Source organism: Gambusia affinis, linkage group LG08 (assembly GCF_019740435.1).
Source record: "Gambusia affinis linkage group LG08, SWU_Gaff_1.0, whole genome shotgun sequence".
In the NCBI taxonomy this organism is placed as follows: Eukaryota; Metazoa; Chordata; class Actinopteri; order Cyprinodontiformes; family Poeciliidae; genus Gambusia; species Gambusia affinis.
In genome coordinates this window covers 29,634,275-29,655,655 of record NC_057875.1, presented here as the reverse complement: position 1 = coordinate 29,655,655, position 21,381 = coordinate 29,634,275, and the positions used below count along the sequence as shown (strand labels likewise).

At 40.1% G+C, this 21,381-nt stretch overlaps 1 protein-coding gene across 3 annotated transcripts in view; it reads right to left on the bottom strand.

Moving 5' to 3' along the window:
• The window catches only part of cttnbp2 (cortactin binding protein 2), a 105,511-nt gene extending 93,456 nt beyond the window's left edge, over window positions 1-12,055 (bottom strand). For 2 of the 3 annotated variants that reach the window (XM_044125732.1, XM_044125733.1), the window contains exons 1-2: window positions 11,713-12,055; window positions 518-625 (exon numbers count right to left, since the gene is read on the bottom strand). In XM_044125732.1, the coding sequence (XP_043981667.1) occupies window positions 518-625; window positions 11,713-11,793 (189 nt within the window). In that variant the 5' untranslated portion in view covers window positions 11,794-12,055. The remainder of the gene's footprint in view (window positions 1-517; window positions 626-11,712) is intronic. The other variant, XM_044125734.1, reaches the window with a different exon arrangement.
• Between the last annotated feature and the right edge of the window lie 9,326 nt (window positions 12,056-21,381).

Genomic DNA, 21,381 nt, shown 5'->3' with positions numbered 1-21,381 from the left:
ACAGTCGACATTTTGTTTTCTGCCCCCATAAAAAACGTAAATAAAGATTCTAGTGTGCTATAATTTGCAATGAGGAGTAAAATAACCATAGTGTCGTTATTTTTTGTTTATTTTCAGATACCAGACCTGTAGGAATTTAGACTTTATCTACCTCTGACACTTTGGGCTGTTTTACAGAAATTCATTCAGTGTATTATCAGCCTGGCAGGCCACTAGACTGATAATACACCACCAGGCTAAGCATTGTTTAAAAAGAAATTGAAATTGGTTAGAGCCGCCTACACAATCTCCAGTTAGAGAAACCTTCTTCCCATGTAGTTTTCAGAGAGTGAAAAAGCAGCAAGAATACTTTCTGTTGGTGCTTCCACAAGCATTCTGTCAGAGGTAGACCTACCAACCTTTCAAGTCTCTTCATGATAATTCATACCAACACATTTCTAGGGACATAAATCTAATCATGTAATCTCCACAGATATAACACTTTTGTTCTGTTGCGGTTTCTATCATTACGACTCACCCTCAGCGCTTCGATAACCAGGTCACGGGCTTCGAGCTCCCCTTCCATGATACTGAGGAGTGTGAGAAGCTCTGGCTTGCTCAAGTTATCCATATTGAACTCACATTTCTGCAAGACAAGCGAGAGAAAACACCTTTAGTAAAAGAGATTATTACAGTTAATGCAGCTGAGCAAAAGAAGAGGTTACGTATCAGACAAAGAGTTAAAAAATGCACGATTCATAAAGTTTAAAAAAATAAAGGCCAAGCTGTTAAAGTGGGGTAGAGCTATAACGAGAGCAGTTGAAACAATGGTTGTTCACAGAAAACAGCTATTGGAAAACTATTGCTTTCAGTGGACCATCATTTTGAACTGCACTGAAATAAGCTATGGCTCAAATTATTAAGAGTCATAACCACACAGATAGTAAACCACAAACTGCTCTGTATAAAAACCTTTTCAGGAACACTAGTACTACGCTTGTCAAAATAATCCATGTTTTGAGCTTATTTGCCCAAGATGGGACACAACTTTGCACAGCAGAGCTACAGATGTGCACAGACACACATTTAGCCCTTTTCCTCCTTTGCAGGGGTTCATCTGACCAATCATGTCTGGGAATTAAGATAGCTTATTTAAAAATGCTGCCACTAGCTAACCCACAGTAAGTCATTCTTTGCAATGCTCTTAAGTCAAAAGCCAAAGGTTAAGGTGTTGGTTGGAGGTATTTGATGCTAACAGATAAAGATTTCAGATTGTTCTATGATGAAGGATCTTAAAGACCAAAGCTCTGATATAGAGGGATTATGCCAGATGACATATTGGTGATTTAAATGTAAGTCACCCTGGCCAGATTTGTTTCCCACTGCACTGATGAAGAACTACAAATTACAAATTGATGCTGCAAAAAAAGAGCCTGGCTATCAATGAACAGCACAATGGATCCAGAATTCATTCTTCCATAAAGGATATTAACACTTCTAGGTGTTATCCAGTCTGCTGGTTTGCTATACTGTATAACCCTGTTACTGTCTTTTCTAAATGGCTGCTGAATTGCCTAGTACTTATTGGTGTTGTTCTAAATAAGGCAAAGAAAAAGTTATCTTGTAATTACCTATATCTTTCTTAAGAGTGAATCTTGGGCCTTAAGAAAAGATCCCTGGAATCAAATTTGGAACTCAGCATTTTCATCACTATCAACATAAAATTAGAAATGTTGGTATGATGAAAACCGTCCAGCATCCCTCCATTGATCCAATGCCTCAACACATTCTCACTCCCGACTCGTCATATATTGACAAGTTGGGACGCCTTCTGACCATGCGTCACATATTGACGCGAAGGGTACCCCTTTTGCGTCAATACTTGGCGACTTGGGCAGGTTCCTTCAGCGTCACATGTTGACGATTTGGTACTCCAGACAGGTAGACAATCCATCACACAGGACAGACACCATGACCTCACATCCGACACTTCAGAGAGACAAAATAACCTAATAAACATGATTTTGGACTGTTGGAAAACACCAGAGTACCCAAAGGGAATCCAACACATTCATAAGTAGAACATCTGAGTGACAAGCACAAAGACGCCACACTACAAACTCAGGATATAGTCAGTAATATATTTAGTGATGGTTGTTGTTCAACACAGCATAAAATACATGCTGCTTCACTGTCAAATGTTGAAAGGTGGTAGGTAGTTGATTATCTAGGTTTTATGTTTGAAATAACCCAAAGTGGAAAGACATTAACTCTATTTAGGATTATTATCACTAGTTCTATTATTATATCTTGATATTCTGTCAGGCAAAATTAACACAATTTGTTATCTTACTGCAGCATAAAGCTCCTAAGTATTATGTCTCTTACTGAAATATTGGATTGGGACTTATCAGCAAATACTTAATCTTCAATGACTCAAGTTGGTAATGAAAAACTACCTTAATGGGGAAATTCGACGGTGCTAGGGTTCATCCTATAACCGGTGGGTTGAGACTGTCCTGCGTGTTTTATGTTAAATAGTTAACACACTTGACTCAAATAAATGAGAAATTATAAGGCTAGTAGAACCTTACGACATGCTGTGAAGTTAAGTCATTTGAATTAGCTGTGTAAATTAGAGCGAGGAGCCATCTGCAATATACTGTTGTATAGTGGAAAGAAGGCTCCACACTTTTCCACAATCACCAAAAAGACAAATTTGAATCTTATTAATGCTGTTTTGAAACATTAATAAGGCAGCAGGATGGTGACATGAGCCAACAGCTTAACTAATTACCAAGCTAATATCAAACTTCAAACTTTATTTGTATAGCACATTTCAGCAGCAAGGCATTTCAAAGTGCTTTACATCAAATCAAACACAAAAACACAATGCAACATAGAATCAACAATCAAAACACAACATCAAGTGAGATTCCGTCAATAAATTTGCAATTGATTACCTTTCAAATCCAACTCTAAACAAGTGGGTTTTTAGTTGAGATTTAAAGGAAGTCAGTGTTTCAGCTGTTTTACAATTTTCTGGAAGTTTGTTCCAGATGTTTGGTGCATAGATGCTGAATGCTGCTTCTCCTCGTTTGGTTCTGATTCTGGGGATGCAGAGCAGAACCAGAACCAGAACCTGAGAGTTCTGGAAGGTTGATACAACAGCAGCAGATCTTTAATGTATTGTGGTGTTAAACCATTCAGTGATTTATAAACTAACAACAGCGTGCGTGCAGGAACACGGAGATGGCCAGTTGCCGTGTTCTACAACATGATTGACATGGCAGCACTGAATGCACATGTGCTTTACCAGGCATGCATTGGGGTGCAGGAGAGACGGGTGGACTTCCTGGTTGAGCTTGCAAAAGAGTTGGGTAACTCTCATGTGAGTGGGAAGAAGGCACACAAGGAGAAACTGCTTCAGCAACAACCTTCCACAGCAGACTAGTGAGCAGACTAGTGCTCAGTGCTGAGCACTAGTCTGCTCAGGCAAAAGAGCGAAGTGTCAGGTCAACCATCGATGTAGGAACAATTGTACAACTGTGAGATGCGTTGACTGCTACAAATACACATGTGGCAAATGCACCAGGGTCATACCCTGGCAGTGCCAGGTATGTTCCGACAGTGCAGACAGACTGCTGAGTGAGTGCTGAAATGCCAGTCACACAAGGACATGCCACACACGCAGCCCCCCACTGTGCCTAGTGTAAATATATGTGGAATTGTTTTATTTCTTGTATTTTTTGTATCATTTTTAATGACAAAAATAAAAAGCATTTAAACAAATAACAGTTGTTCTTTTGTATATTTCTCATGCTGGAATTTCAGTCCTCTTGACTTAGACACAAATACTTCTGGTAATTGCTCACAGCTGTACCTGGCTGTAAAATTTCTAATCCTCCATTTAAAATATTAAAATTAATTAATTTTGCTTTTTTGCTAAAATAAAACTAAGCTAAATATAATATATATAATCTTTATATTATAAAATACAATATACTGAATAGAACTAACTAGACAGTTAGTTGGGAGTTAAGCTTTCCCCCTTCCTTGGGTGAGCCAGTAATGGCCTTATTTACAGAACAAAAGCGCCTGTTCACACCTCCTTTTAGGATGCTAATTAGAATCCTTCAGGTCATTTGACCCCTCTCTGGGCTCCAAAGGTAGAAATGTCAAATGACCCTTCTCTGGTAATTCTAGTGTTAAGCCACTGCGACAGACTGGCGACCTGTCCAGGGTGACCCCGCCTCTCGCACGGAACGTTAGCTGGGGATAGGAACCAGCAACCCTCCTGACCCCATTAGGGACGAAGGGTGTACAGAAAATGGATGGATGGATGTTTAAGCCAGGAGATCTCAGACAGCGTATTACCCAAACAATATTACCTCCTGTAGCGTCACAGATGTTCACAGAGCTGACTTTTTAGATATATTTGTTTAAATATCTCTAAATATATAGACACTAGTCTGCAAAGTGGCTTCTTCTTGACATAAATTGAGCTAAGATTATTTTCACTGCACTGAAGACACAATGCTTACGAATCTGTAATGTTATGAACTGCTTATTTAGATGCATGTCAAATCATCCTCTTTGAACTAATAATCTTTCTCTGCTAAGATAGTTTAAACCTCAGCAACATGTCAGAGCATGTCTGAAGACTTTTATTGAAATCTTTATGACGTTCAACCTGCACCTGACATGTAAACTAGGTTTTGAAAATGATTCTTTTTTATTTCCTCAGGTGATGACACATGCCAGTAGACTACTCCATGACATCAAGATGTCAGCTCAAAATGGGGCTTATCCACCAAGGAGGTTCCAGTTCTAAACCACAGCTGGTGCTTGAATCAGTTCTTAACGGTTTCTGCATAGAACCAGTTTGCTTGACAAGCACCCAAGAGCCATGTCATTAAGTTGTTAGAAACATCTAATTCATTTATTCGCCCCCTGATTTTTGGTGAAGGATTGTAGTGCATGGTGACAATTTAACTGCACAAATAAAATTACTTTAGGGATGCAATCTTGAAGCCTGGCAAGGCAGATGTTGTGCCAAAAGTTCCCCCTGCACTGAGCTGACGAACAGGACATTCAGAACCATGGTACCCAGTCCATCATTAAGGTGTCACAATAAGACGTAGGCCAAGAGTAAGTTGTCATTCACTAGTTAGTCTAAGACTGTACTCTGGTATCGGAACCTGATGGACCTCAGATGTCCTCCTCTGTTTGAATTTCCCTACAGTATTTTTCTCTTCCAAAAGTTCCTTTGCAGGTAAAACAAGTCAGAAGAATCTAAGTTATCCCCAAAAACCTTTAGTTTGTAGAGAGGTGAAGAAAGATGATAAATGTATATCTTTAATCAGCTAATGATCCTCTATACATCCATTTTGCATAAATGTAATAAATAATTGTTACCAGTTGGCATAATTAGTAATCCATTATTTTTGACACAATACCAGCTCTTTACGCTGTTGAAGGATGTAAGAAAGGAAGAAGCGACACCACGTAACTAAATTATCCAAAGTGATCCATTATCCAATTTCTAACCCCCGCTTTTTCTAGGAAGCGCTTTCGCCTCTCTGGACTTCTCCTGGAGCTTTCATTGACATCCAACTCTTAGCAGCATCAGGTAGCAGTTGAGCTAAGCGATAAAGTCCAAAGTGCTCCTTCTTTCTGACATTTTTGCACAATGGACAGATGAGCAAACCACACTTTGTACCATGAGCTATGCACCAAGGGTCCTGGTAGCAAGAGCATTATTTAAAGGTTGGCTGTTAGCCATGCTCCTCTTTAATAGGCCTGAGTCATCCATACCACAAGGTAAAAAACATTCTTATGGTATGCAAAATTCTTTCATATATCCTCCTGGCAAAGGAAATGCAAATCTTCCACAAACTAATGTACAGTCCATGCAAAAGGAACACAACGTACATTACAACAGACTGTCCAGGAAACATGAAAATAACTCATTTACCAAATAAATATGCCAATTAGGGCAGTTTTTACATGTCTAGGCTATTAATATTTATCATTTGTATTCCCCATCACATTTTAATACCTGGTGCATTGTTCCAGCGCATAGTTATAATGGACGGTGATCAGATGGAGGTAATCTTGTAACAACTTCATTTTCGATTGAATTAACAGCTACTACCTCTGTCAAAGAAAAGGCAAAACATTTTTATTCTTCTATGGTGAACTTGTTATATTTCATTGTTATATTAAATTAGATAAACAAAATTGTTCAACCCATCTCTTTCAACAATTACTAGAAAAAAAAGATCCATTTTGTTAGAGTGCTAACATCCAATATTTTCAATGTCTCCTAAAGGAGTTGCAAAGTTATAATGTTGTGAATCTCTGCAGACTGGTTGCTTATTGTTGAGCTGTAGACAGAAATCTCTTTGTTTTGAAATAACAGTAAAAGTCTGCTTTCCAGCAACTGCTCTCCTACGCACAAAATGCTTAGATGCTTCATACATCATAATAAACTAAATAATTAATAAGTGTTTATTATGTATTAATAAGAACAGGAGAGAGACAAAACTGATCAGCTTCTTACTAAACTGAGTCAAAGCTGTTTACATATTTCTAAATCAAACATTTCAGACGGAATTATTTCCATGCAAGTACAATGAGCATTTGTAACCATAATTCTTTAGCATATAATATAGCATTTTATCATTCCAATATAAACTTCCACAGCTATTAAAGGGAGCTATAAAATAAAGTTGTGAAGCTACCTACTACAAGGCAGTGACTTAGCCTGAAATGTTTAATTTTGCAGCTCTGGTTGAATTACATAGGAGAGATTTGGTTCATTACCTGGCAAGAAACTAGTCAGATTTGTCCCTTTCTCACTCTTAATTAATCCATGATAAGCCCATTAATAATTGTCAGTGTTTACAGATAAATTAATACCCATCTATCAACTATGTATTAAACATTTATAAGGGGAGAGTTATTGTGAAGTGGTACCGCTGTTTATGTTTTTCTACAATATAGTTCCAAAAGAAAAGTTGTATCAGAAAGTCAAACCTTAAATATTGATGGTCAAAAATTGGCAACAAAACTCTGACCTGCGCATCTCTGATCAAAAATCAAAATCAGACCTTTAGATTTTTAACATTTTGCTTGTTGCAACAAAAAGTTAAAACCACCAGCTCCAAGCCTTTCAGAGAAAAAGAATTCAACACAATTGACTACACACTACCATGCAAAAAAAAGTCTTTGCAAACGAATAGAGGCGACCTCTGACCCTTCAGAGTCCTCAGTCAGGAAACTTCCCCCACCTTAGGCTGACAAGAGACAGTTTGACAGGGGTGAGCAAAGAGCACAGAGCTTTATTTAACTACAGCAGGCATGATGTTTGGTGGTGGCGGTGGGGGGTGGAGGTAGTCCGCTGAGGAGGTGAGGAGGTGGGGGATGTACTCTGTTGAGGCGGAATCCCCCTTTTGTCGGCTGAAACCTGGAGAAGGCCCAGAAGCAAACGGCCCTTCTCCCTAACTCTGAACACCTGTTCACCTCCATGCACTGGCTTCCAGGTTCTTGTGAGTGTGCTCAGTGGGTGTTAGAGGAGAAGCTAGGGTGGACGGCTGGGTGACAGAGAACTCCTAACTATGTCCGCTGAGTCACTGAAATTATACCAATTTAGAAAGGTGTCTGGTGGACATGTCCTCCTCCACCCCCTTCTCCTGATCTGACCCCCACAGCTCTTCTCAGCTCACCAGTGTAACCCACAGCTCCCCTCCCTCCTAGACCCTCCAACCGGCCTCTGGGACCAGAAAGGTTCTGTTAAAGCCCATTTCCACCTGCCGAGCTCCTCTGAGGAACTTCCAGAGAGGTGCTACTCTGTCACTAAAGTCCAACCAGCGTTTACTAAAAGAAAGCAAGTGACAAAGAAGTCACTGAGAGCACTAATTTAGCCGTTCATGACTGAAGAAGCGACAGACTCTTCGGCCCTGAATGAAGATGCTTCTGGTTGGAGCGACGGTGATCAGTTTACAGAGCAGGAGCTGAGCCGCTGCTCACAGCTGCAACCTGCTGTGAGAAATCACAACTAGGTGCCAACAAACATGTGAAACCGAACCATCTAGAGAGAAAACAAAGCTTTTCTTATAATTACTGTGCAAACATTTTTTTGTTGTTGACACGTGTGATTAAAAAAAAAGTAAATACAGCTCCAGGTTTTCTTAAAAATGTAAAGTTTCTGAAAACTGAACTAAAAGGCAACACATTCCACTTTGTATGTATTTTGTCCATGGTTTCACAGGAATTGTAAAAATCATGTTGATCAGCTGGAATTTCTAAAGACAATGGCGAACAAGTGACTTTGGACAGATTTCAGGATGGACTGCGATGGGGTTGAACCTCGATATGTGCCGGAGCCAGAGTTTGGCCCCAGTATGGACTCACACGACTTTCAGTTTCCCAAATAACTTCTCCCTGACTTCACTCTTTTCTTGTTTCTTCCCTCTTAAAAATGAATCAACCAAATCTCTCTATGTTGATCAGCTGGCATTTCCCCACTTATCATAAAAGACCTTTAACGATAAAATCTAGACAGTCCAGTCATATTCAAAAACTTCTCCCTTACTTTTAATAGAAATCTAATTTTCCTGAAGTCACATAAACACCCTTTTTGTGGCAATAGAAGGATGACAAAAATCATACAAATAAACAGAGAAATTTACATCTAAATTAGAAGTTAACTTTTAAAAAAAACTTTAATCAGTTGTCTTCAGGTTCTTTTTACATAGATCTATTTGAAATTCTGTCATGGCATTGCCATTTCTTTGGCTTTTATGCATCAGATACAGCCAGTCACCTTTCCCTGAAGCTCTTTTTAAACAGTAGACATTGCTGCAGGGAGGAAGCCTGACTGTTTTCAACAAGTGGAAGCACAACAGTCTACACAAGGCTTTTACTACAAAATTTAACACCGTATTAATGTTGTATAATGTTTTGCAGTAAATATTACTTCGCTGGTTATATTCATCTGTGCATAAGCTTGTAAAAATTATTCCTCTACCATGGAGCTCTTCCTGTTTGAAATTAGGAAAAATACAGATGACAGAACACACACCCTCCACGTCATTTATGCAGCCAGACTCCACTTGGGAGATTAAAAATGGCAGATTTAACATATAGCATATCTTGTTTCAAAAATGAAATATGGGAAAGATGTCAGATGAGAGTTGATGTTTAACGTAATTGTTTTGGTGCCAACTTACAGACTACTAACAGCGTTGCAAGCTGTTAATGTATTTCTATGCATTTCATGTGTTTAATCAACAGTGTAAAAAACAGAGCTTCTGATTTACTGTAATACAAGCCATCAGAAGGGATAATAAACTTACAAAAGTGTCCAATGGCTGCACATATAGAATTGAACGCTGCTGGTATAAGTTATAGGCAAAGGATTTCTGACGGTTTATTGTTCATTAAAGCAGCGCTGTACGATAAATTAAAACTATTGACCTCATTTTAATTATCAGCTTTATCGTCTCTTCCGGCCTTTTTCTCTTTCTGTTGATGACACTGAATGAAAAAAGGCTCAACTCCGCTGCTCTCCACTGACCCTCCCTTCCTCATTTCCTCAGTGTCCAGTTCACACTACACCATCTTAGAGCTGTCGGCCCATTTTCAAAACCTGAGAGATCACACATTAGCCAACAGAAATCCTAGGTATAACGGTTCCATCTGGTTGTGGTGTCCAACAATGGGAACAAAATAATGGCTACAAGTTTAGTTAACTAATTTGAAAACCAGGCATTAATCAATGCTTTACTACAATCTACCTGCAGTGCATGTGGCTCTAGTGTCAGCGTAACGTCCTGACTGAATGAAAACCATTAGAACCTATTTATGTCACGTTAACGAAGAACAGCTGAAAAGTTAATGGTTCATCAACTGCTTAGCAATTTCACTCCAACTCCTCCCCTCGTCATTTCTATATTCTTTGCACCAAATGTTGAATAAACATTAATGTTGTTTCCACATATCATCTCCAATGTCTGCAGGGCTTCAGCTGTTTGGGATTCCCCTCTGTAATTTCCCCTCAGAAACCAGGAGGAGAATCCGTGCTTTCTGATTGGCTACCTGTCACATTCAACAGGCTGCATTAACTCTCCCAGTCAAAACCCGATTTAGATCGGAGCGTAACGATGATCTACCGTAACACACCACACACTACAGGATGATCGGTTACCAAATCACAAGCGACAATCTTAGAACGATCAACATTCTAAGATTGTCATAAGGGAAAAATGTTTGTGTGAAATAACATGTAGTGTGAACTATTACATCAGGTAGTCGATGTTCCATCTTCTCTATTTAAATCTAATAATTACTGAAGGGCAATATGGTTTACAGACTTCATAATCTGCACTCTTGGTAGAATACAGTATTTATTTCAACATTGGTGTTTTTATTCAAGTACATTTTTATTAATGGAGACTGAGAATTATTTTTATTTTTGGTTCTTTTGTTTATTTTATCAGTTCCAGTTTTAAATGTTCTTTTGAAAATAAAATGTATCTATATTTGGCAGGAAATCACATGCATTATTATATCATTTCCATTAAATCAGTGTAAAAAGGTCTTCAAACAATATTATCATTTATCGCAATAATTTTTGAGACAATCACTCAGCAAAATTTGTTATCGTGACAGGCCTAGCTGTAACACAACCATTTTTGTGTAAAAATTCCTTTTTTGTCTGAACAGATAAAATACGTAGAAACTATTACCGTTACTGCTTGTATTGGTAGTAGCAATTAGCAAAGTAGCAAATCCCACCCTCTTGTTGCAACGAGAGCACTCTAAACTGGGGCGTGACGTCACTAACAGCTCAGAAGTCAGAGGCGAATCAAACGTAGCAGAAACCTAAAGCTGCTCTAGGTGCGCTCTGAGTTTCCCAGTCGGAATTCCGACATCGGGGGAAGGCTTGTTGTTTTTCCGACGGGTAACTCAGAAAATCAAAATCAAAGAGAGCACAGCATAAATTCCCTTCTGGGGATATAACGACTTACAATTATATATATATATATATATATATATATATATATATATATATATATATATATATATATATATATATATATATATATAAAACGTAAAAACGTTAAGTTTTACAGATGATAATAAATTACGCCAAAAACGAATCTGATTTGGGCATATCTAGTTAAACATTCACACAAAACACCTAATTTTAGTACCTAACAGAAATAAACAGGACGCCTGACTTAAGACAAAAATTAATGTTGTTTTTTGCACCAAATAGAGGAAACAAATCTCGTAGTAGGAATGGAGTCGCAGTGTATACCCTGGTTACAGTGAAGCTACTATAGAATGAGTCACGACCTGTACAACCAGCGCCACTTTTCCTTTCATCGGGAGCTGGAAAACACGGGATAACATAATAACTACGAGACGATCACCGAGAAAGGCCGTGATAGATGAACAAAACAACTGATTAGTGCAACAAAACGCAATATATGACGTTACTAAGATCTGCCACGGACAAATTAGGCTGATATTGCAGCTCAAACGGAGTCGAGGATCGTGTTTTCTCCTCGCGCTGCCCACCGCTGTTGCTTCCAGAGCCTTAGAGAAATAGATGCGCAGCGCGTTTCTCCGTCTTTTCCTCATGACAACCACGGCTCCACACTTAAATAAATATTTTTAAAATAAGAAGCAGCGTCTATAGCCCCCATACACACGTCTTACCGTGTCGATACCTCCCAGCGCGGCAGCGACCAGTGTTTGTACCGGAGGAGGCTGCTCTCCGCTGGCTCCCTCCGACGCCATCTTCGTACTGTAGCGGTCTGCTGGAGTGAGGGTGCATTCGGCACACACATTAACTATTGCGCTGCTGAGTGCGAAGCACGCCCCGGACGGTCATTGAAAGGAAAGAGAGACGGAGTCTGACCAACTAAATAGAAAGCGACAGTTCTCCCAACATTCAGGAGAACACAACCCGAGTGTTTGGGCTACTGCAGCAGAGAGGAGGCGGCGAACGAGAAAGTCCTGTAGGCGGAGGCCGACAGACGCGTCAATTCCAGATGCGGGGACCTGGTGTGCTACCGACTGAAAAAAGGGGACCTCCTGGCACCTTCACAGCTGCAGCTGAAATTCTTGATCATTTTATATATATATATATATATATATATATATGCATGTCACTTTCCGAGGGCGGCACTGATACACCGACACCCATTTTTTACTGCAAAGCACAGCAGCCGGCTTTATCCCTTGGCCACTTCCACCCACACCAGGTGAAAGGGTGACAATAAATTATTTACAAACGCCACACAAAATAAATGGTACAAATAAATATTTACATGCATCTAAATTAGAAACAACTAATCCTAAAGTCAATCAAGAAATTAAATCAAACTTAATATAACTTCAGAGCATTACCCTTCTTAGTTCACATGGTATGCTCCAGGAGCTTTATAATTGCACCTGGAGTACTTGTCTCCCTTTCTGCTCCACCCTTCTAAGGAGACACACCAGAAAGGTAAAACTCAATTAACACAACTCAAACAAACAAAAATAAAGAAAAGAAACTAAAAGTACTTGTTCTGTAAATAAATATAAATAATCAATATGGATGGAGTTCCTGGTCTCCATCACAATAATTGTATATATATATATATATATATATATATATATATATATATATCAAAATAAAAAATCTAATTTTATTAGTATAGCACATTTCAGCAGCAAGGCATTTCAAAGTGCTTTACATCAAATCAAACACGAAAACACAATGCAACATAGAATCAACAATCAAAACAGAACATTAACATTAACATTTAATGACAGATTCCGTCATTAAATTTGTAATAGATTATGTTTCAAATAAAATCCTAACCAGGTGGGTTTTTAGTTGAGATTTAAAGGAAGTCAGTGTTTCAGCTGTTTTACAGTTTTCTGGAAGTTTGTTCCAGATTTGTGGTGCATAGATGCTGAATGCTGCTTCTCCTCATTTGGTTCTGGTTCTGGTTCTGGTTCTGCTCTGCATCCCCAGAACCAGAAGACCTGAGAGTTCTGGAAGGTTGATACAACAGCAGCAGATCTTTAATGTATTGTGGTGTTAAACCATTCAGTGATTTATAAACTAACAACAGTATTTTAAAGTCTATTCTTTGAGCTACAGGGAGCCAGTGGAGGGACTTTAAAACTGGTGTTATGTGCTCTATCTTCCTGGTTTTAGAGAGAACTCCAGCAGCAGCATTCTGGATCAGCTGCAGCTGTATGATTGATTTGTTGGACAAACCTGTGAAGACGCTGTTGCAATAATCAATGTGACTGAAGATAAAGGCATGGATGAGTTTCTCTAGATCTGGCTGAGACATTAGTCCTTTAATCCTGGAAATGCTCTTCAGGTGATAGAAGGCCGACTTTGTAACTGTCTTTATGTGGCTCTGACTCTAGATCGTTCCTCTTTAGGTCCAAAACTTCAGTTTTGTTTCTGTTCAGCTGGAGAATGTTTTGGCACATCCACACATTGATCTGTTCTAAGTATCTGTTCAGTGATTAGATGGAGTCTCCTGGTGACATCGTAATGTAGAGCTGTGTGTCATCTGCATAGTTATGGTAACTAATATTATTTCTTGTTATAACCTGAGCCAGTGGGAGCACATAAATATTGAATAAGAAAGGTCCTAAGATTGAACCTTGGGGTACCCCACATGTGACCTTTGACCTCTTTGATGAGACGTTTCCAATTGAAACAAAGAAATCCCTGTTCTTTATGTAATATTCAGACCAGTTAAGCACTGGACCGGAGAGTCCGACCCAACTCTCTAGTCCATTCAGTAATATGTCATGGTCAACACTGAGGTCCAACAGAACCAGCACTGTGGTTCTCCCACAGTCCGTATTTATATGGATATCATTGAACACTTTTACGAGGGCAGTTTCTGTGCTGTGGTAACCATGGAAACCAGACTAGAAGGAGTCAAAGCAGTTGGTTATTGTTAGGAAGCTATTTAACTGTATGTATATATATATATATATATATCTATATATATCTATCTATATATATATATATAGATAGATAGATAGATAGATAGATAGATAGATAGATAGATAGATAGATAGATAGATAGATAGATAGATAGATAGATAGATAGATAGATAGATAGATAGATAGATAGATAGATAGATAGATAGATAGATAGATAGATAGATAGATAGATAGATATATACTGAAAAAAATACCTCTTTGGATGAACAGAAAAAAATCATGGAAAGGTTTTCCACCTGATTACTTTGCTTTATTTCAGCAACATGTAATTCTGTTACTCCAATGTAAATCAAACATGTTGGCTCAATTTATGTTATTATGGTTATTCTAATTTAAATAAAATATGTTGGCTCAATTTAATTTATTAAGGTTTATTCAACTCATTTACTATAGTTGGACCCAATGTACACTCAACAAAAATATAAACGCAACACTTTTGTTTTTGCTCCCATTTTTCATGAGATGGACTCAAAGATCTAAATTTCATTCCAGATAAACAATATTACCATTTCTTTCAAATGTTGTCCACAAATCTGTCTAAATGTTTGATAGTGAGCACTTCTGCTTTGCCGAGATAATCCATCCTCATAGGTGTGCCACATCAAGATGCTGATCTGACATTATGATTAATGTACAGGTGTACCTTATACCAGGGGTTCCCAATTCCGGTCCTCAGGGCCCCCCTGACTGCAAGTTTTAGATGTGCCTCTATACCAGAACAGCTGATTCAAATGATTGCATGACATCTTCTGCAGGCATCAAGTACTGCAGGAGCCTGTTAATCACCCAAAGATTCAATCCAGGTGTGTGGCAGAAGGGAAACACCTAAAACATGCAGTCAGGGGGGCCCTGAGGACTGGAATTGGAAACCACTGCCTTATACCGCCCACAATAAAAGGCCACTCTGAAATGTGCAGTTTTGTCTCACAGCAAAATGCCACAGATGTCGCAAGCATTGAGGGAGCGTGCAATTGGCATGCTGACAGCGGAAATGTCAACCAGATCTGTTCCTCGTGCATTTAATGTCCATTTCTCTACCATAAGCCGTCTTCAAAGGCGTTTCAGAGAATATGGCAGTACACCCAACCGGCTTCAAAACCGCGGACCACGTGTAACCACACCAGCCCAGGACCTCCACATCCTGCAGGTTCACCTCCAAGATCGTCTGAGACCAGCCACTCAGACAGCTGCTGAAACAATTGGTTTGCATAACCAAAGAATTTAGGCACAAACTGTCAGAAACCGTCTCAGGGAAGCTCAACTGCATGCTCGTCATCCTCATCGGGGTCTTAGCCTGACTCCAGATCGTCGCCGTAACAGACTTGCGTGGAAAAATGCTCACATTCGATGGCGTCTGGCACGTTGGAGAGGTGTTCTCTTCACCGATGAATCTCGGTTTACATTGTTCAGGGCGGATGGCATCGTGTGGGTGAGCGCTTTGCTGATGCCAATGTTGTGGATCGAGTGGCCCATGGTGGTGGTGGGGTTATGGTATGGGCAGGCATCTGTTATGGACGAAGAACACAGGTGCATTTTATTGATGGCATTTTGAATGCACAGAGATACCATGATGAGATCCTGAGGCCCATTGTTGTGCCATACATCCATGAACATCACCTCATGTTTCAGCAAGATAATGCACGGCCCCATGTTGCAAGGATCTGAACACAATTCTTGGAAGCTGAAAATGTCCCAGTTCTTGCATGGCCAGCATACTCACCGGACATGTCACCCACTGAGCATGTTTGGGATGTGCTCGTATTCGCGTATACGAATGCGTCTACCAGTTCCCACTAATATCCAGCAACTTCGCACAGCCATTGAAGAGGAGTGGACCAACATTCCACAGGCCACAATTGACAATCTGATAAACTCTATGCGAAGAAGATGTGTTGCACTGCATGAGGCAAATGGTGGTCACACCAGCTACTGACTGGTTCTGAGTCCCCAGACCCCCAATAAAGCAAAAAAAAAAAAAAAAAAAATGCACATTTCAGAGTGGCCTATTATTGTGGGCAGTATAAGGTACACCTGTACACTAATCATAATGTCAGATCAGCATCTTGATGTGGCACACCTATGAGGTGGGATGGATTATCTCAGCAAAGCAGAAGTGCTCACTATCAAACATTTAGACAGATTTGTGGACAACATTTGAAAGAAATGGTAATATTGTTTATCTGGAATGAATTTTAGATCTTTGAGTCCATCTCATGAAAAATGGGAGCAAAAACAAAAGTGTTGCGTTTATATTTTTGTTTAGTGTATAAAGACTGGTGTGCTGGCTCTCTGTTAAATTAGGAAAATCACTATGCTAAATGTTAAATATATTTAATTGTCATTATTTTTAGAAATGAATTTTACTTTGATTATAAGTTATTCTATTGCAAGTTTTTTTTGTCAAAAAAGCCATATTTTGTTAATTATGATTTATTTGTTAAAACAATATGAAGGAAAGACATCAAAAGAGGTGAATACTTTTCTTTTTTTGCATTTTGCTTCCAAACGACAGCAAACAGATTTAGTGAATGTGAGGAGCTCAGTGCTGACTTTGTGTGGGTAACATTGTAATTTCAGAATATTAAAAATCAGCGTTCTGAGCTTTTAAAGAGTGTGCCTCTTTGATCTCTCTCTCTCACACACACACTGAATGAGAGCAAACATTAGGCTGTCAGAGTATGTTTTTCATAATCCACTGGGAATTTTCAGCAGGGAATCCCAGTCCCCTCTGCACAGTCACTCTTTAAAAACCATCTTGTGTGTCAGATCTTAAACTGGTGCCTGAATCTGTGGCAAGTCTGCAGAGATGGAGCTGCCATGCATAGGTAATCTATCCTCCTCTGAAAGGAAGCGTGACATTTAGTCAGTAGTCATGAAAAAATTCTTAAAAAAAAAAAAAAGAAGACTCATTCAGTCTTCTGAGAGAGTCTTCAATTGATAATGTTCCAATTATCCATCCATCCATTTTCTAACACACTTGTCCCTAGTGGGGTCGGGAGGGGTGCTGGTGTCTATCTTCAGCTAACGTTCTGGGGAGAGGCGGGGTCACCTGGTCAGGTCGCCAATCTGTTGGAGGTGTTCCAATTATTTTCGTCTTATAAAGATGAATTCCCAACAATAGGAGTGTGTGTGTACTCTTCCTGAATGAATTATGCTTGTCCTACATTATTTTCTTCTGCTATTTTATGTTGAATGAATGAATATGAAATGTTGATTAAAAAGTCAGCTAACAAAATTATCTTTCTCATAAACTAAATATAACATTTATGCAGTTATATTGGTTGGTACTTATCTTTGTGGTGCTCAGAGGAATGTTGGAGCAGACAGAACATATTCATCTTTATTGTTTCTACTACAAATGCTGACCTGGTCTCAGTCTGTTTCTCTGTTTAGGAGTTGGGCCGCTGGCTGTCCCACATTAACAACAGACACAGACTTGGCTCTTTACACTGAGCATATTCTGTAGGATTTGATAGGATCAGTCTGTTTTTTATTGTTACTTTTAAAAAGAGAGCTGGTGTGTGTCAGTGTAAAATGTTCAAACATACACACTGCAATTAGCCAGCTCTGCTGTTAGACGGGATGCGTTCCAAACCTTTTCTGCATAAAGAGGACAGAGTTTGTCCTTGGAGTTTTATTCTGTGCACAGCTTTCATTTACTGTTGAGCAGAACAGAGGTTACTAACAGAAGGGAGAAACCTAGCTGACTTTTATTTACATTTTATTAAAAATGGTATGTGTATATAGGCTACTTCACCAACTTATCCTTGCAGGGTCGGTGGTGGGGTGTGTCCAGTGATCAGTGGGCAAGAGGCAAGGTACACCCTGGACTAGGGATGCAAGTTATCAATTAATGAGTTAATCTAAAGTTGACTGATTTTATTAGTCAACTAATGATTCATTGATAATCGGCCATGTTCTTACAAAACAGAGTTTTTCTCTTGTATTAAGAGGGATGTCCATCTTGCCATAACATGAAGGGCTGAATGTCTGTGTGGGGAAAATGAAAACACTTTTTCGCATCACATGATCAACAACTAGCTGTTGCCGCTGGCACAACAGCTAGTTGCGCCAGCTAGCAACAGCTAGACGACAGGAAGTAATTGGATGATCATGGCATGACATGTTTTTAAATGGTCAAACCTATTCATGTCTGATTTTTTAAATTTAATTTCTTGATTAATGGAAACACCACAATTGTATAGTTGGGGTATTTTGATATTAGCAGGAATATTGACAAAAATTTGCCCTCATTTGCTGCATAGTGGTGCAGTTGGTAGAGCTGTTTCCTTGCAGCAAGAAGGTCCTGGGTTCGATTCCCGGCCCGGGGTCTTTCTGCATGGAGTTTGCATGTTCTCCCTGTGCATGGTGGGTTCTCTCCGGTTCTCCGGCTTCCTCCCACAGTCCAAAAACATGACTGTCAGGTTAATTGGTTTCTCTAAATTCTCACTAGGTGTGTGTGTGTGTGTGTGTGTGTGTGTGTGTGTGCGTGTGCGTGTGTGTGTGTGTGTGTGTGTGAAGGGTTGTGTGTCCTGTATGTCTCTGTGTTGCCCTGCGACAGACTGGTGACCTGTCCAGGTGACCCCGCCTCTCGCCCGGAACGTAGCTGAAGAGGAACCAGCAACCCTCCTGACCCCATTAGGAACAAGGGTGAACAGAAAATGGATGGATGGATGGATGGATGCCCTCATTTGTCATGGAAACGCAGCTAGTGAAGACTATATTTCACCTCGTTGTATTTTGTCTCTATGGATTTCTCTAGCACTGCTATCTATAAATGATCACCTGTGGGGTTGGACAAGCCAACAGCCTCAGAGTCTTTCTGACCTACAAAGCACGTCCAGACAGTCCAGTGACTGGATAAGGAAGTTTTTCGCAGCTGGTTGAGCTAAAATGATCACCCCAACTGGAGGAGCTGGTGAAAATGATGTAACTGTAAATGAATGGACCGACACTGACATATGGCGCTAAGGTACTCCATCAGGGACCCTTCTTTCAGCTGGACCCAGAGGCAAGATCCGTTTAATCTTGTGGGAGTACTTGGCTCATATAAGCTCCCCCACTGTTGAAGCAAACACCCGACACAATGACTCTCTTTCTGTGGACAAGGATGAAGTAGTTTGAGAAGGCAGCTGGGCCGACCAATCACTCAGGCCTTGTGTGCTGGTTCTCTTTAGCTCTTCTCAACCAGCAGGCTGACAGGAAAGGAAGCATAACGACTGAGGCAAAGAGCCCTGGATCCTGGCTCCAGCTTCAAACACGAGGACAAGGGACGCTTAGATAGTGACAGAGAGAGGGGAAGTAGAAGGAAGATGGAGGAGGGAAAACGGGATGTGGGCAATATCTCTGATTGGTCTTCAGGGGCCGCCAGAGCCGTATTCAGCTCTGTTCTGTGCAGATCCAAAGTCAGTGTCCTGTTTCTGTCGCCTCCTCCTCAGTTGGTCCTAAAGTTCCTGCTTCACACTGTTCCTCTGTTGAGCCACTGGCCTGTGACTCAGAGACGAGTGAAGCAGGTGCTTGAACTAAATAGTGAAAGGTTCTGGTTCTCTGTAGCTCTGCTCTATACTAAGGATGACGGACTCATTCCAGAAACAATCCAAGGGCTACATAAACCTTTGTTGTCACAAAGGTTTATGTAGCAGAGCCAAAGAGTCGAGATGAGCAGCAGCAACCTTAAGATGTTTTTCTAATAAATAACCTATTGTCAGCTGAATCTTATAGTCCTGCATGAAGAAATGAACAATTAGTTCATTCTTTTATGAGAAATATTGTATCTGACAGTGTCAACTTGAACAAATGTGAAGGTTGTTGCATTAGACACTGGATCCAAGAGGAGAAACACTGAACCAACAGGATCAGTACAATACAGAGGAATAAAATTTAGACCTTTTAGGCTTTGAATCAATATAATTCTAGCAAATCATTCTGATTATGATTAGGATGAGAGAGACACGCTGGAGGGACTGTTACTTGCCTGGCCGGAAAACGCCTTGGGATTCCCCCGAAGGAGCTGGAACATGTGGCTGGGGAGAGGGAAGTCTGGGCCTCCCTACATAGAGACTGCTACCTCCCAGACCTGACCCCGGATAAGCGGAAGAAGATGGATGGATGGATGGATGGATGGATGATTAGGATGAAACTACTATAAGCTCAGTGGTCATTTTATTACCTGTTCAATTACTTCTTACCAGAAATAGTAAATCATCATGGCAGAAGCTCAATGGACTGAGAAATCTATACATGATGAAGGTGATTTAAAAGATTTGAACAGGGAAGAGATGGGATTTAAGTGACTTTGAACAATCTCTTGTTCAAAGCTGTTGGTGCTAGATGTGATGCCATACTGACCACTCAAAGCATTTTACACTGGAGCCACATTTGGCAAATGGTAAATGCCTTGTATTTGCACAACACCTTATCAAATCCAGAGAACCCCAAAGAACTTCACACTACATTCAATCATTCACACACACTGATGGTGGCATGCTACTGGATAGCTGCCACAGCTGCCCTGGGACAGGCTGACAGAGAGGCAGCCATTCACCAGCCCTCTGACCACCAACAGGACGTAAGGCAGGGAGAAGTGTGGTGAACTCCAGCACAGACTCCATTCCCATAGCCCATATCCATTCACACTTACACATGCCTTGCCCAGTGGCACATTGACAGATGACAGGAGGAACCTAAAACCAATAGCAACAACTTTTGTGCTCTGTGATTGCAAGAGTTCTCTCTCCTCTCAACTCTTTGATCCCACTTGGATCCCCAAAGTGTCACTGACTGTGGAAGCTTCACACCAGGCTTCAAGCAATGTTGACTCTCTACCTCTCCACTGTCTGGGAGTTTGATTTCCACATAATATGCAAACCTTACTTTCATTTGAAAAGAAGACTTTGGACCGTTGACCAGCAGAACAGTTCCTTCTCTCTTTTGCCCAAGACATTTCTGATGAGCCCCTGTCTTGGCATTCCTGTCAAGTTTTGGACTTGAGAACACAGGAAATATTTATCTGCTGCTGCCATTAGAGCTGGGGGCAAGGGGTGATGGAGACTACCGTCAGACCAAAGGGGCGTGGGGTGTGTAATGATGTGGAGTGGAATGATGTGCCACATGATTACTCAATTTTTGGCAAAATACTAATATGGGAGAATGGCGGGACAGAGGAGTGATATATGGTAATTTCCTGGCCAAAAAAGGAGACTTGACAGGCATGATTCTTCTCTGACTACTTTTAGCATTTTACAAAATGAACATTTAAATGGTAAAATAAAATAAGATTAAACACATGTTGCATCTTTCCACTGGATGAAGAAAAATGAAAGGTTTATTACTAATAATTACTAAATTAAACCAAACCA